The 12,792-nt window shown below is 53.7% G+C and overlaps 1 protein-coding gene across 1 annotated transcript; it reads right to left on the bottom strand.

Annotated features, from left to right (window-relative positions):
- Nucleotides 1-249: 249 nt before the first annotated feature.
- On the bottom strand, nt 250-9,659 carry PTTG1IP (PTTG1 interacting protein). Its single transcript, XM_054282671.1, has 7 exons — nt 9,575-9,659; nt 7,124-7,176; nt 5,755-5,863; nt 3,054-3,159; nt 2,883-2,948; nt 2,451-2,497; nt 250-1,011 (listed from the first exon to the last, which is right to left on the bottom strand). Exons 1-7 carry the CDS (start codon nt 9,657-9,659, stop codon nt 968-970), a joined length of 510 nt encoding a protein of 169 aa, XP_054138646.1. The 3' UTR covers nt 250-967.
- Between the last annotated feature and the right edge of the window lie 3,133 nt (nt 9,660-12,792).

The raw sequence follows: 12,792 nt of genomic DNA, 5'->3' as shown, positions 1-12,792 counted from the left end.
CTGCCAGAACACCCAGCTCCTTCCTCAGAGAGCAGCCTTGCTTCCATCCCCAGCTCTTCCTAACACCTGAACATCTCTGGGAACTGACTCCTCCTTTCAAGCCCAGCAAGAGCCCAAGGCAGCCTTGCTTCTGCCTCCCCCAGCTACCCCCAATCAGTCAGAGCCACATAACAGTGACAACTCCATCTGCCGCTATTCCCAACCTGTGCCTGCTGTGGAAGCAGAATTAAACTCTTTCAGACCAGAACAGTAATTGAATCAGTTTAATATACAGTCAGCAAATTGTAAATGCACTTGAAACTTACAGTATTGCTAACAGATGTGGCCATTGAGCTCAAGACCACCTTTCTAGAAAGGCACAGAGAGGTAGGAAAGGTGGGGCATTCCCCAGATTAGTTGCAAGTGAGAAGGTGCACATAGGCCCTTCCTCCTGGAAGCACCAGATCACCAGAAACTTGTGCTCTTTGAGAGGACTGCTAATGTGCTGGGATAAGTGCAGGCACCTGGAGTGACAGCCAAAGCCTCCTGCTGACCCTTATGTCAGGAAACCCTTGCTGGCTTTTGCATATACTAGAAAAAAAAAAAAGGGAGCAGAGCAGAAGAGCCTAGCTCTGTGTGCATGAAGTGTTCTTGGTGAGGCAGGAGTGAGGGAGGTGTGACACTGCTTTTGCCCTTGGCTGGGACAAGGACTGTTCTGTGCATTGCTTTGGACACCACAACCACCCTGGGGTGAGTGAGAAGAAATGTTCTATCCTCCAGTATTGCCACCATGGCTTCTTGCACCAGCAGGGCAAGAGCAAAGCTCTGGCCACACCAAGCACCTGGAGTGGGGACATTGGTGTCACCAAGGATTTGGGTCATCTTCTGTGGCAGTTGAAGTGGCACCATGGTGGTGGGGGGAAGCCTGGAGACTTTTGGCTCTGCAGAAGGCACTGTTCACCAGGGTGGGTGCGTGTGTCTGGAGATGCTAATTCTCAAATTTTGCATAAGGGTTCTCTTCTTTGAACAGGCCTAGAAGAGAGGAGACATTTGTTCAGACAGCAGTTCCCACAGTGGTTACAGCCAGCAAGAAAACCAGTCCTGGGAAACAACTCTTTGTCATTTAAGCCTCCTAGCTGCAGTTCTCCCAGAATGCCTGCTCTTACTTGAGCAGTGCCCACAGTCAGCACTGTTTCACTCTCCCTTTCTCTACAAGAGGAGACATCCATTGAGAAGCTTGACCTGATGGCAAGCTCCTCTCCCAGGCAGTCCATGTACAGTCCAGGTAAAGCAGCCTGCCTGATCTTCCAGAGTGCTCCCTCTGCACACCTCTTCTGTCAGAATGGACTTACAAGCACAGAGCCCAGACCCAAATTAAATTAAAACCGTTCTTAGACTTGCTTCCCTGCTCCTGCACTGAGACTCAGAAACAGCAAAGCAGGGTATGGAGCTGGCTTTTGAGCTAGCAACAAGCCACATGCCATGCTGTTTGCTGCTTTCCCAGCCCAACACTTCTGAAGAACAGCCACAAAGGACAAGACTGCAAACTCTGGGGTCAGGCTGCAGCAAGACAGCCCTGACATGGCAAGACAGGCCCAGAGCACAGCTCTTCCACGGGAAGATGCTTCCCATCCAAGAGCTCCTTCAGGCACAGCTTTGCCTGCTCTTTCTTCCCCAAAGGAGCCTGCCCATCCAGAGGCCCTGGGGTCTCCTGCCTAACCTGGACCTGCTGCAGGCAGAGAAAAGGTCTCAAGTTCTCCCTACAGTCCCCCCAAAGCCAGAGACCACCAAGTGCAGCATGCATGAGCCCAGCTGCCCCACAGGCAGACACTGGCAGAGCCCCTGGCAGCCCCAGTGGGCAGGCTGTCCCCTGCACAGAGCAACTGGCTGTTCCCTGCTTCCTTCCAAGCTGATGTTCCCCTGGCCCAGGTCCTTGGGACTCACCTGAGGGACAGGCCAGCCCCAGGAGGGAGGCTGTGCACTCCCATCCCCAGGGGACTGAGACACCACTGCTGGCACAGAGGACCAGAGGGATTGGGGTGGGATTGGTGCCTGCTCTGTGCTCCTGCAGCTCTGGGCATTCTGATTCCTACCTGGCCCCACAGCCCAGGCTGCTGGCTCACCACAGGCCTACTGGAGGGCTGTGCCTGAAGGGTAACAGCATTATGATGGTGCTGTGTCTGCCAGCTTCTGCTTCTCCCCTCCAGTCAAGCTCCATCAGCTTCTCCCACATGTAGGACACATTCTGGGGAACATTATACACTTCCTCTTCCCTGCCCAGGGAAAATAGCCCTGTGTGGGCTCACACACCACGAGCCCAGCATCTCTACGCTTATTCTGAGCCAAGAGAAGCAGGGACCATGTTTTCCCTGCTGGCCAGGTCTCATTTACAGCTGTGACCATGGCAAGGAGCAGTTACAGGGGCTGCTCCATCTAAAGCTTAGTTTGAATCACTCATATCAGCACTGTACCGTATTTCCTTCGGATTTCATCATGCCGTGATTTCATCTCTGCTCTCCTGCAAGAGGCAAACAGAAAACCCATGAGTCAGTAATTGCTGGTACAAAAGGGAACAAAAAGAGCCAGAGCTTGCTTATTCCCAAGCAAGGGAGCTCCAGGCTGGCAGGTTTGCTCAGCCTCCCACCTCAGGGAGGCTCTGGGGACCACCAGAGCCCACATGTCAGCAGCCCTTAGGGAGTTGCATACACAATGCTTGTGATGCTACATCCACGAGACACCCCAGCATGACACTCCTAATGTCATGACATTCCTTGTGTGTGAGCTAGGGCTGAAGCAGCCACTGACTGCATGTGCTGAGCCCCATGTTCCTCCTGGCATCATGTTTGATGGCACAGACAGGAGCCAAATCATCCTGCAGCCTCAGGGCTGTGGTACAAACTCACCTCTCCTCCTGCCGCACCCGCCGCTTCTCCCGCTCCCTGGCTGCTCTCTCGTCATCCTTGTCTGGCCTGGGAGACAAAAAAGCCCTCAGTGCACTCAGCACTCAGTTCTGCAGCAGCACATGGCTGCATCTGAGCTGCCCCACAGTCAGAGGACCCCCCCCCAATACTTGCTTTTTGCTCTTTTTCTTGCAACAGCAGCAGCAGCAACAGACCCCCAACATGATCACAAGCGTTCCTCCCACCACGGACATGGCAATGATCAGGGCTTCAAAGTTCACTGAAGGATTTGACAAAAACATGTTTAGCACACACAGACACATCTGCCTGGGGTTGCAATATAGGATCACAGGATCATTAATGTTGGGAAAGCACTCAAAGATCATCAAGTTCAACTGTTCCCCCAGCATTGCCAGGTCTTCCAGTAAACCATGCCTCCAAGTGCAACAGCTCTGTGTTTTTTGAATCCTTCCAGGGATGGTGGCTCTACCACTGCCCTGGGCAGCCTGTTCCACTGTCTGACCACCCTCTGAGTAAAGAATCTTTTCCTTACTATCCAACCTAAACCTCCCCTGGTGCAACTCGAGGCCATTTCCTCTTATCTACAGCCATTTTCTCTTGAACATACAGCTACTGTCACCAGCAGCTTCAGTCACTGGGCTGTAGATGTGCAGCCCTGGGAAAGCAAATGGACATTGTTAGCTGTAGATAACAATGTAGATATACCAATGTAGATATAGCAAGTGTTGGTACCCACAAATAAACACCAGCTGAGCACATGTCCCTGCTAACAGGAGTGCTCAGTTACTGGCTGTGAAGAAAGGCAAGGACAAATGCACTCAGGTCAAACTCCTCTGGCAAAAACAGGAGCAAAACTATCTTGATCACTAATCCAGGTAAAAAGTAACCATCAAGGGAAAACACCCAACAACTGAAGGCTTCAGGGTTAAGGAAGGATCTCTGGTAGGGTGGAATTGCTGTCCATGGGAGCCAGCCTCAGAAGTCATCTCTGATGAGATGAGCACTTAAAGGTGTCTGAAGTCCTTGGGCAAGGGATAAACTGAAACACAATCTGTTGGGATTTATCAGCTTGGGGGCAGCAGTGCTGCTCAGGCAGCTGAGGGCCAAGTCCTGCTTTCTGCACTGACTGCCACATCTCCCCAGGGCTGGGGGGCTCTGCTTGCCCACACACACAACAAAACCTGCTGGAACATGGTGAGGCAGCAGCCACAAGCCCTGCTCCTTGCTCATCCTGCTTAGCTCCTGCAGCAATGGCAGCAGACACACCAGCCAAAAATGACACTTCTAGATGCCAAGGATTTCAGGCAACAACCAAGAGGAGTTTATTCCAAGCATGGTTCAGGCTGTTCAGAGACTTGTGCCTGTGGAAATATTTGTTTAGGAGCCACTTTGTACACAGCAGCCAGGCTACAGAAATCTCAGTGCACCTGAACTTGCTCAGAGCACTTTTGAAGGTCATTTCATCCAGCTCCCTGCCATAGGCAGGGACATCTTTCACTGGACCAGGCTGCTCACAGTCTGACCTTGAATGTTTCCAGGGATGGGGCATTTACCATCTCTGGGCAGCCTGTGCCAGTGCCTCATCACCCTCATTGTAAGAGATTTCTTCCTTTTATCTGTTCTCAATAAATCCTCTTTTAGGTACTCCAGCCTGAGCTGACTCCACCACTGAAGTGGTTTTCAAAGCCTGCAGCAGTTTCAGTGCTTCTGAAACCCTTTTGGGGTTTCAGGATGAGCCTGGGGCTCAGCTCCCCCCTTCCCACACAGAGAGGTCTGTGCAGAGCACCAGGCACTCCTCCAGCTGACGACAGAGGCTAAGTCACACACACCAAAAATGCAGAATCACACAAGAGCTAATCTCCCACAGGACTAATCTCCTCATAGCAAGTTTTGCAAGCCAAGGAATGTGATCTTCTATAATGAAACCTTTTGTGAAGCTACTCACATCAAAACTAGTATTTCAAGGTCTTACAGAAGTTTCAGAAAATCATTCCACGGGGCTCACAAAGAGGAGATTCTTCCTCCACAAGCATAAGAGCAGTGTGAACTCTTGTGGGCAGACAAGAGAGCTCAGCCTCGAGCACAAAAGATGACAGGCAACAGCAATTCAGCTCCAGGCTCCTCATCAAGGGGGTGGGTGAGAGCAACCAGCCCCCAGCTTGCTTCCTTCCTGCTCCAGGCCCCAAAAGCTGGCTCCTGTCTGAGCATGAATTTGGACTAAGCTTGGTCTAAACAAGGCACCAAATTCTCCAGGAATCCTTCAGAAAACAGAGCAGCAGGGAGGAGAGGCAGCTGTCCACCAGAAAAAGCTCCCAGAGGAGACCTGCACGTGCAGGGGTGGTTTTAGAGGAGGTTTTTTCTCAGGTGGGTAAGAGCTGAGCAGAACCACAGCACACTCAGCACTAGAAGCACACACAGGTTCCCAAAGAAGTCACCACACCTCTGGTTCCAGGAGCCCACGTGGGACAGCAGCCACATGAAGAGCCAGAAGCAGTGCACAGAGTGACATGGCAGCTGCAGGGGAGAGATCTTCTGGGATTCAGACACCAGCAAGGGCTGCACAGGCCCACAGAGAACCTTCCACTGCTGCTCCCAGGCGCCAGCCACGTCTGGAGCCTCCCTCACACCACAGCAGAAGGGATGTATTTTGGAGCAGCTAAATCCTCACCGGTCCTACTTGCCAGAAGGCAGGAACTGCTCATACTCTGCTTCCCCGCCCACACTCCAACAAGTTTGCAGAACCTTGACTGCCTTCAGCCTGTCACTGCTGCACTGGCAGAGGGATGGGAGGCAGGGGAACCTCCCACAGCAGCAGGCAGGCACTCCCACAGTCACAGCCCAGGCTGGCACTTACCCCAGCAGACTCCCCAGCGAGCAGAGCGCAGCTCACACAGGTCAGCCGGGGGGAGGATCCTCCTGACAGGGTACTCCATGCACCTCCTGCTGCTGGCACACCACAGGCACTAGGAGACAGGGAGCAGGCAACACAGAGTTACTGCTACACTGCCAGTGACCCACACTTTGCTGGCAGCCACGGCACAGGCTGGCTCACCAGGTATCACCCAGCAGACACAGGGTGCTCAGGACTAAGAGCCATGTCAGCACAGATCACACCAGGAGGGGGGATTGCAGAGTAAAGATGCTGAGAATCCTTCTCCTGCCTTAGAATTAGCTGGAAGGGACTCATAAAGATCACTGAGCCAACTGCTGGCCCTGCCCAGGGCAGCCTTAAGAATCCCACCATTAATAACACAAATCCTTTACATTTATTTTTGGGATAAGAAGAAAGCCTTTGAGACACTCTACACACACAAAGCTGATGAGCAGGAGAGGTGTGCTTGTGCCCAGCTGTTACAGACATCTTTTATGAAAAATCTTTTCTTTAGGATTTTTCCTCCTGAGAAGCTGGGAGGCCTCAGGAACACAATGTAAACAATGGTTATCTGCTGCTGTGGAATGCAACAGGTGGATCTTTAATTTGCTCATGTTGGCTGTTTCTAATTAATGGCCAATCACAGTCAGCTGGCTTGGACAGCAAGTCTGACCCACAAGCCTTTGCTATCATTCTTTCTTTTTCTATTCTTAGCCAGCCTTCTGATGAAATCCTTTCTTCTATTCTTTTAGTATAGTTTTAATATAATATATATCATAAAATAATTAATCAGCCTTCTGAAACATGGAGTCAGATCCTCATCTCTTCCCTCATCCTCAGACCCCTGTGAACACGGTCACACCCAGCCACTACAGACCATCTGCAGAGCTTTGCATGCTCCTCTCCTGGTGGCTCCAACCCCAAACCCAGCATTCAGAAGGGTTTGGTCAAACTGGTTCTGGCCACATCAGCTGCAAGATCTGACTCAAGTTCAAGTTTGCTGATATCTGTGATAAGGCAGCAGGGACTGGCAGGACACCAGTACACATCCTGCACCCACCCAGTGCCACAGCCCAGCTGCTGCAGGGGAACTTGACCAGCCAGCCCAGCCCACTCAGTCCTTTCTCCAAGCCCATCCATGAGGAAGCAATTCCATTACTCTAAAAGCACACAACAAAACCCACCCAGTTTCTAGTAACCTCTTGCCAGAGCACCAGAGAGGGATTGCCCTCTCACCCTCATAGGTGGGTGGAATTTGCAGCGTGTCTGGGACAAGGGACCAGCCTTGCTTCCAGGAAGGAAACTCTTTCAGGTGTGGTAAGAGGTTGGGAGTTTCACTGCTGCTACTCACAGTGACATTTTTCAGGCATTCCTCACAGCTCCTGTTCGTATACTGGCGACAATCTGCAGGAAGGAAAAAAAGAAAGACACCTCAGGACTTTGAAGAGCTTCAGTGCTTTAAAACTCTGGGGTTCTCCACACCTGCTCCTGCCACCACTGGGGCTGCTGCAAGAGCCACCAGCTTCAGCACATGCTCCATGTCACGGTGGGAAGCCCAAATGCAAGGCAAGTTCTGCCTTGCTCTGCTGACAAAGCCCTAAACTGTGAGTTCCTCTCTTGGGTTTTATTTCCTCAAAAGCCTGAGGATCAGCTGTGACAGTAGGGCAGCCAGGAGACACAGCTAGAGTCGGTCTGGAGGGACCCTGTGAGGATGAGGGCAAGCAGCTCAAGCAAACAAGCCCCAGAAGTTGCCCCAAACACACAGAAGTTGCTGCCAGGAGAAGCAGAGGAGCACACAGGGATACACAGAGCTACAGATCCTGAGCAGGCCTCCTGCTGCACATGAGGGCTGCACCCTACCCCAGCCAGTTCATCCAAATCTTCCTTCAGCAGGACACAGTCCAGGCAATGGGAGCAGCACTGCAGCCAAAATCTGTGCTCATGTTCAGGACCTGTTTCCATCCCCATCACTTTCCAGACCTCAGTTCTACAGACACAGGTGGCTCTCAGGATCAGAGCCACCATGGATGAAGGCATCCAGCTGGGCAGGGGAATGGATAAGGTCTGAATCTGAACACAGGACAAGCTGGGCCCATTCTGAGCTTAGCTCCAGCTCCCAGCAGTGCTCCTGGAAAATGTCTTCCTACAGGATATTCACCTGCAATTCATTGGTGTGCTTCCCCAGATCTGCAGGAAGGGTGCTTTGCCAAGCCCTCAAGAATGAGCCGTTTAAAACTGACTCCTGCTCAAGAGTCTAAGCAGCAGCCTGTTTGACAGTGGTTTAAAAGGAAAACTCAATTTGCCTGACCACTCACTGCTGGCTGAAGGATCATTGCTTTGCAGTGTCGTAATCAGGAAAAAATCAATCCCAGAGGTGCTTGTTTTCCACTCTCACAATCAGCAAAGCTGGATTTTCTCCCTCCAGCTGGCAGGAACTCTCAGCTATGACCCACTGTCAGCAGTCACATGCTCTGTATAGCCTTCCAAACAACTGGGCAATTGATTAACATAGCTCAGATAAGGGTGTTTACACACCAGAGAGGCTGAGATTGCAGGTTTTAAACACTCTGAAGCTGCATCTTCTCCAGCCTCAGTTGAAGAAATAGGGAAGCACAGCGGTGCCTCTGCTGCTCCAGGACTGTTCTCTACCAGGAGTCACAAAACACCCTCCCACACCACAGGAGGCCAGAGGTGGGCAAAAGTAGAACTTGTGGTTTTAAATAGGCTTTGCTTTCCCCCAGGATATCCCCTCTCCCTAGCTTGGGGCATCATCCTCCAAGTCATTAAGTCAAAGGCAGCGAATTACAGCTGTTTGGGAATGGGCTGCTTCGAGGACACCACAGCCCTTCAGGATTTGGTTTGTGCCAATGTCCCATCTCAGGTGAGCAGAGAGCTCACACGGCATGGCACAGGAAGCACTGCACTCCTCAGGGACAGAGACAACACAGCAGCTCTTGCTGTGCTGGAACCCCCCTGGGTAATGCTTTTGACAGCTGGCTACAGGAGGAGTGAAGTGAATGGAGAACAGCTCCTGGCTTGGAAGGGACAGACTTCTTAGGACACTGAAGGCAGTCATCCCCACCCTTTGCTACAGTTTCTCCACCTGGAAAAGCACCTCTGGGAGCTCTGCTCCATCCCCAGCCACTAAGGAGGAGCAGCTGGACACCCATCCATATCCAACAACACCCATCCATGTCCGACAACACCGATCTTCTTCCTGGTCTGAGGCTGCCCAGCCACTGTCCCCCACCCTCCACAGGGTACTGGCAGCCCAGTGACTGCCCCCCTGTCAGGACAGGTAAGCAGCTCTCTCACTTAAGATGTTATCATCACTAAATCATGGAATCATGGAATGGTTTGGGTAGGAAGGGCTTTAAGCCCACCATGGGCAGGGACACCTTCCACTATCCCAGGCTGCTCCCAGCCCCGTCCAGCCCGGCCTTGGACACTGCAGGGATGGGGCAGCCACAGCTCCCCGGGCATGGAAGTTCCAGTGGAAGCCGGAAAAGCGGCGAGCGAAGCTCCACTTGCAGCACCCACCCAACTTTCCCGACCTCGAAGGGACACACGAGGCTGGACGGGATGCCTCCGTGCGGAACTGCCCCCGAGGGACACGGCCATCCCTCCCTGCCCTCACTGCCCACAGCCCCTGACCAGCGGCCACCCGCCCCGCTGCTGCCGGCCTGCTTCCCGCCCGGACACCCACAGAACCGGGCTCCAAAGCCGCTGCCCGCCCGGGATTTTGGGGTGCTGTGCGCGGAGAGCCCCCCAGCCGCACGGCGGGGCCGCGGTCACCGCTTACCTGCGGCCACCTCCTGCGCGGCCACGGCGGCAGGCAGCAGGGCCAGGGCCAAGGCCAGCGCGCAGAGCGGCAGCGCCGGGGCCATGGCGGAGCGGGCCGGCACCGGGGGCGGCCCCGCCGCTATGTAGGGCCGGCCGGGGGCGGGCCGGGGGCGGCCCCGCGGGGCGGCGAGGGCCGGGGGCGGCGACGGCCGGAGCAGCTGTCACGGACGGAGAGAGCCCCGGGGCTGCCGGAACTCACCGAGACCCTGCTAGCCCTTACCCTTACCCTTACCGGGGACCCGCCGGCCGTTACCGAGACCCCGCCGGCCCTTGCCCTTACCGGAACCCGCTGGCCCTTACCGGGACCCCTCAGCCCTTGTCTTTGCCCTTACCGGGATCCCGCCGGCCCTTGCCCTTACCGGGACCCCACTGGCCCTTACCGGGACCCGCCGGCCCTTACCCTTACTGGGGACCCGCGACCCTTATTGGAACCCCACCGGCCCTTGCCCTTATCGGGACTCCACCGGCCCTTACCGGGACCCACCGGGCCCTTGCCCTTATCGGGACCCCACCGACCCTTACCGGGGACCTCGCCGGCCCTTACCGGGACCCCTCGGCCCTTGCTCTTGCCCTTACCGGGACCTGCCGGCCCCGCGGCCGCCCGCAGGAGGGGGCCAGACCCCCGCGGGAGGAGGAGCGGGACAGAACCGGCTTTTCCACCAGCTCCCCGGTTAATCTCCCCGGGAGACCCACCCCAAAAAGTCCCGCATCCCTTCCTGCACCGGTTCATCAATCTTTACAGCACGGAAGGCTGTTAATGTAAAATAAATGTTAGTTCTCGTGACACACTGTGATGTGATGGGGTAGTGGAGTTTTATTGGAGAGTTTGGGATTGTTCGTGGTGAAGTAAAACAAACAGCCCGGCCCTGGAGAAAAGGATTTTGATTTTGGAGGCTGAGTGCAGTCCCTGAGGGATAAAGAACAGCTTTATCCCTGGGATGACCAAGGTCCCACAGGATCCCAGCCTCTGAGACCCTCCCAGGCTGGTCTGGTGTCACAGCTCAGTCACTGCAGCCAGAGGGACTCAAGGACACCTGGATCCATGGACGAGCAGAAACAGCAGCTTTGCCAAGTTTTACTGTGACTGGAGATCCATTAGTGTGGGTGTTTGTGCTGTACCTGAGGATGTGATGGACTAAAGAACCTCATAAAAACCCCATCTGGGTGCCTGATTTGGCTGGGACATCTCACACCCATGAATAAATATTTACGCTCTGTAATTTTAAGCTCTGCATCCCAACCTGGCACCTGGGTCAGCACTGGCCAGGTGTGACTTTTGTGACACACAGCGTGCTAGGAGCTCCCTCCTGGGCAAAGCCCTGGCCTCACACCCATGTGCTCCAACATTCAAGACATGAAAAGCTGCATCAATATAAACAAAAATATAAATATGAGGATTTTCCCATGCTGTAGGTCAAGAGTGAACTGGGCACTGCCCTGACACCCCCAGATGCCCCCCTCGAGGTGCAGGCAGGAGCAGGGAGCCTGGCACAGGCAGTGGGATGGTGAGATGTGAGTTACCCTGGCACTGGCTCTGTGGCCAGACCCTCCCTTGGGTTTTGGATGAGGAACTGAGCACTGCAGGATGTTCTCTCTGGGAAAGCTGGCTGGGTTTTGGAGGGCAGGTGAGGAGTGAGGGGTGCTGTGAAGGTACCTGTAGGTGAGGATGGGAGGCAGCTCTGCAGTGGGTGCCAGGAAAAAGCTCTGGCTTGGAGAGTCACTGACACTTCACCTTGAGGCAGCTCAGGGAGCAAGAAGAGAATATTTTAGATTGCCCTAAACAAAATGAAGAGGATAACCAATATTTTTTCAGCAAAACCCCAAAGAAAGCAATCCTCTATCTTGAACAAACAGTGACACTGGCCACCCCTGCATTGTGGAGCTCACCATCCATCTGCTCAGAAAGCTTTGTCCTCCCTGCTGTGTTCTTGGTGTCCTTGAGAGCCAGATGGGCTGGCTGCTGGTGACAGAGCTCCTGCAGGCTGGGAGCACGAGTGGCCAAAGGTGCTGAGGGTCGGCATTGTCAGGGAAGATGAAACAGGAAAGCCTTGTAAATATGATTGCCTGGCAAAAGATTTCGAGAATATGGAAACTATAAGCGAGATTGAAATGAAAGCAAGCTTTGAGATCCTTTAGTTACTGAACAACTAGAAAACAATGGTGTGGCTGGCTGAAGGTAATCCCCTTTTGATGGAACAAGACTCTTTGCTGGTCCAAGGGTCAGAGCAGACCCTACAGCTTGGCAGAAGGGGCCCAAAGAGGAGTTTTTGGGGTTTAAAATGTAACACAGTATGGTAATGTACTAATGATTCTTACAGGCTGTATGTAAATGCTATAGAATTTGTATATTGTACTAGATTGGTTAGTGAGAATTAGAATATTCAACACAGAAGAAGATTTATGGTATTGTAATGGGAATCTTACTCTCTTACCCCTTTTACTCTCTTATGCTTTTGCTCTCTTACCCTGTCATCCTCTCTCCCCCTCTCTTCTCTCGGGCCTGCTCTGAGCTGTGGCTGCAGCTCCCAGCAGGTCCCTACACCCAGGCCCTTTGCAATCAACCCCAAATCCCAGCAGGGCCCTGCACCCAGGCCCTTTGCAATGAACCCCAAGTTCCTGACCTGGCTGCAGAGATCTCTGCTCTCCATCCATCCTGACCATCCTGCCCCCCTGGCTCCCACACAGCTGCACCCGGGCTGCGGGATCTGCAGCGGGGGCTGAGCAGGATTTGTGTGTGTGTGTGTGTGTGTGTGTGTGTGACACAGAGGTGCGCTCGTTCCTTCCTCCCTCCGCCACAGGCGAGCGCTCTGCTGTCAGCAGCCGGCTGTGCCTGTGCCTGTGCCTCACATCTTGGCAGCTCCTCAGGAGAAACACGGGGCTCTTCACGTGTGATGGGTACTTGGGCTGTCAAAGACATGGGAGCTGTGTGTTTGCTGCTCTGAAAGCAGCTGGTGCTTGAAGCTGGGCAGGCGCTGATAATCACCCTGGTGTTTGCTGGCACTGGGGAGTCTCCCTGAAGCTCTCTCTCCCTGACACCAGAGTCACTGCCAGATGCTTTGGGACGCGGGAGGAAGCACCAACTGAACCATTTCTGTTTGCGCAGCACTTAATTCCTTTGTCCTGGCTCTATCCCTGAAGCGACACCTGGACTACAAATCATCCCAGTGGCATGGGCAG

This window comes from Melozone crissalis, unplaced genomic scaffold, assembly GCF_028551555.1.
Source record: "Melozone crissalis strain CALT ecotype California unplaced genomic scaffold, PUWL_Pcris_2 ptg000034l_1, whole genome shotgun sequence".
In the NCBI taxonomy this organism is placed as follows: domain Eukaryota; kingdom Metazoa; phylum Chordata; class Aves; order Passeriformes; family Passerellidae; genus Melozone; species Melozone crissalis.
Note: the sequence above shows the minus strand (reverse complement) of the source record. Positions and strands in the feature narration are given on the sequence as shown.

Bases quoted from the DNA above. Each gene is read 5' to 3' on its own strand.
- PTTG1IP (XM_054282671.1), bottom strand. From the start codon at position 9,659: ATGGCCCCGGCGCTGCCGCTCTGCGCGCTGGCCTTGGCCCTGGCCCTG. The intron at 3,160-5,754 runs GTAAGTGCCAGC...CAAATCCTTCAG, and splicing joins TCGCTGGGGAGTCTGCTGGG to TGAACTTTGAAGCCCTGATC. The intron at 2,949-3,053 runs GCAAGTATTGGG...TTTGTCTCCCAG, and splicing joins TGCAAGAAAAAGAGCAAAAA to GCCAGACAAGGATGACGAGA.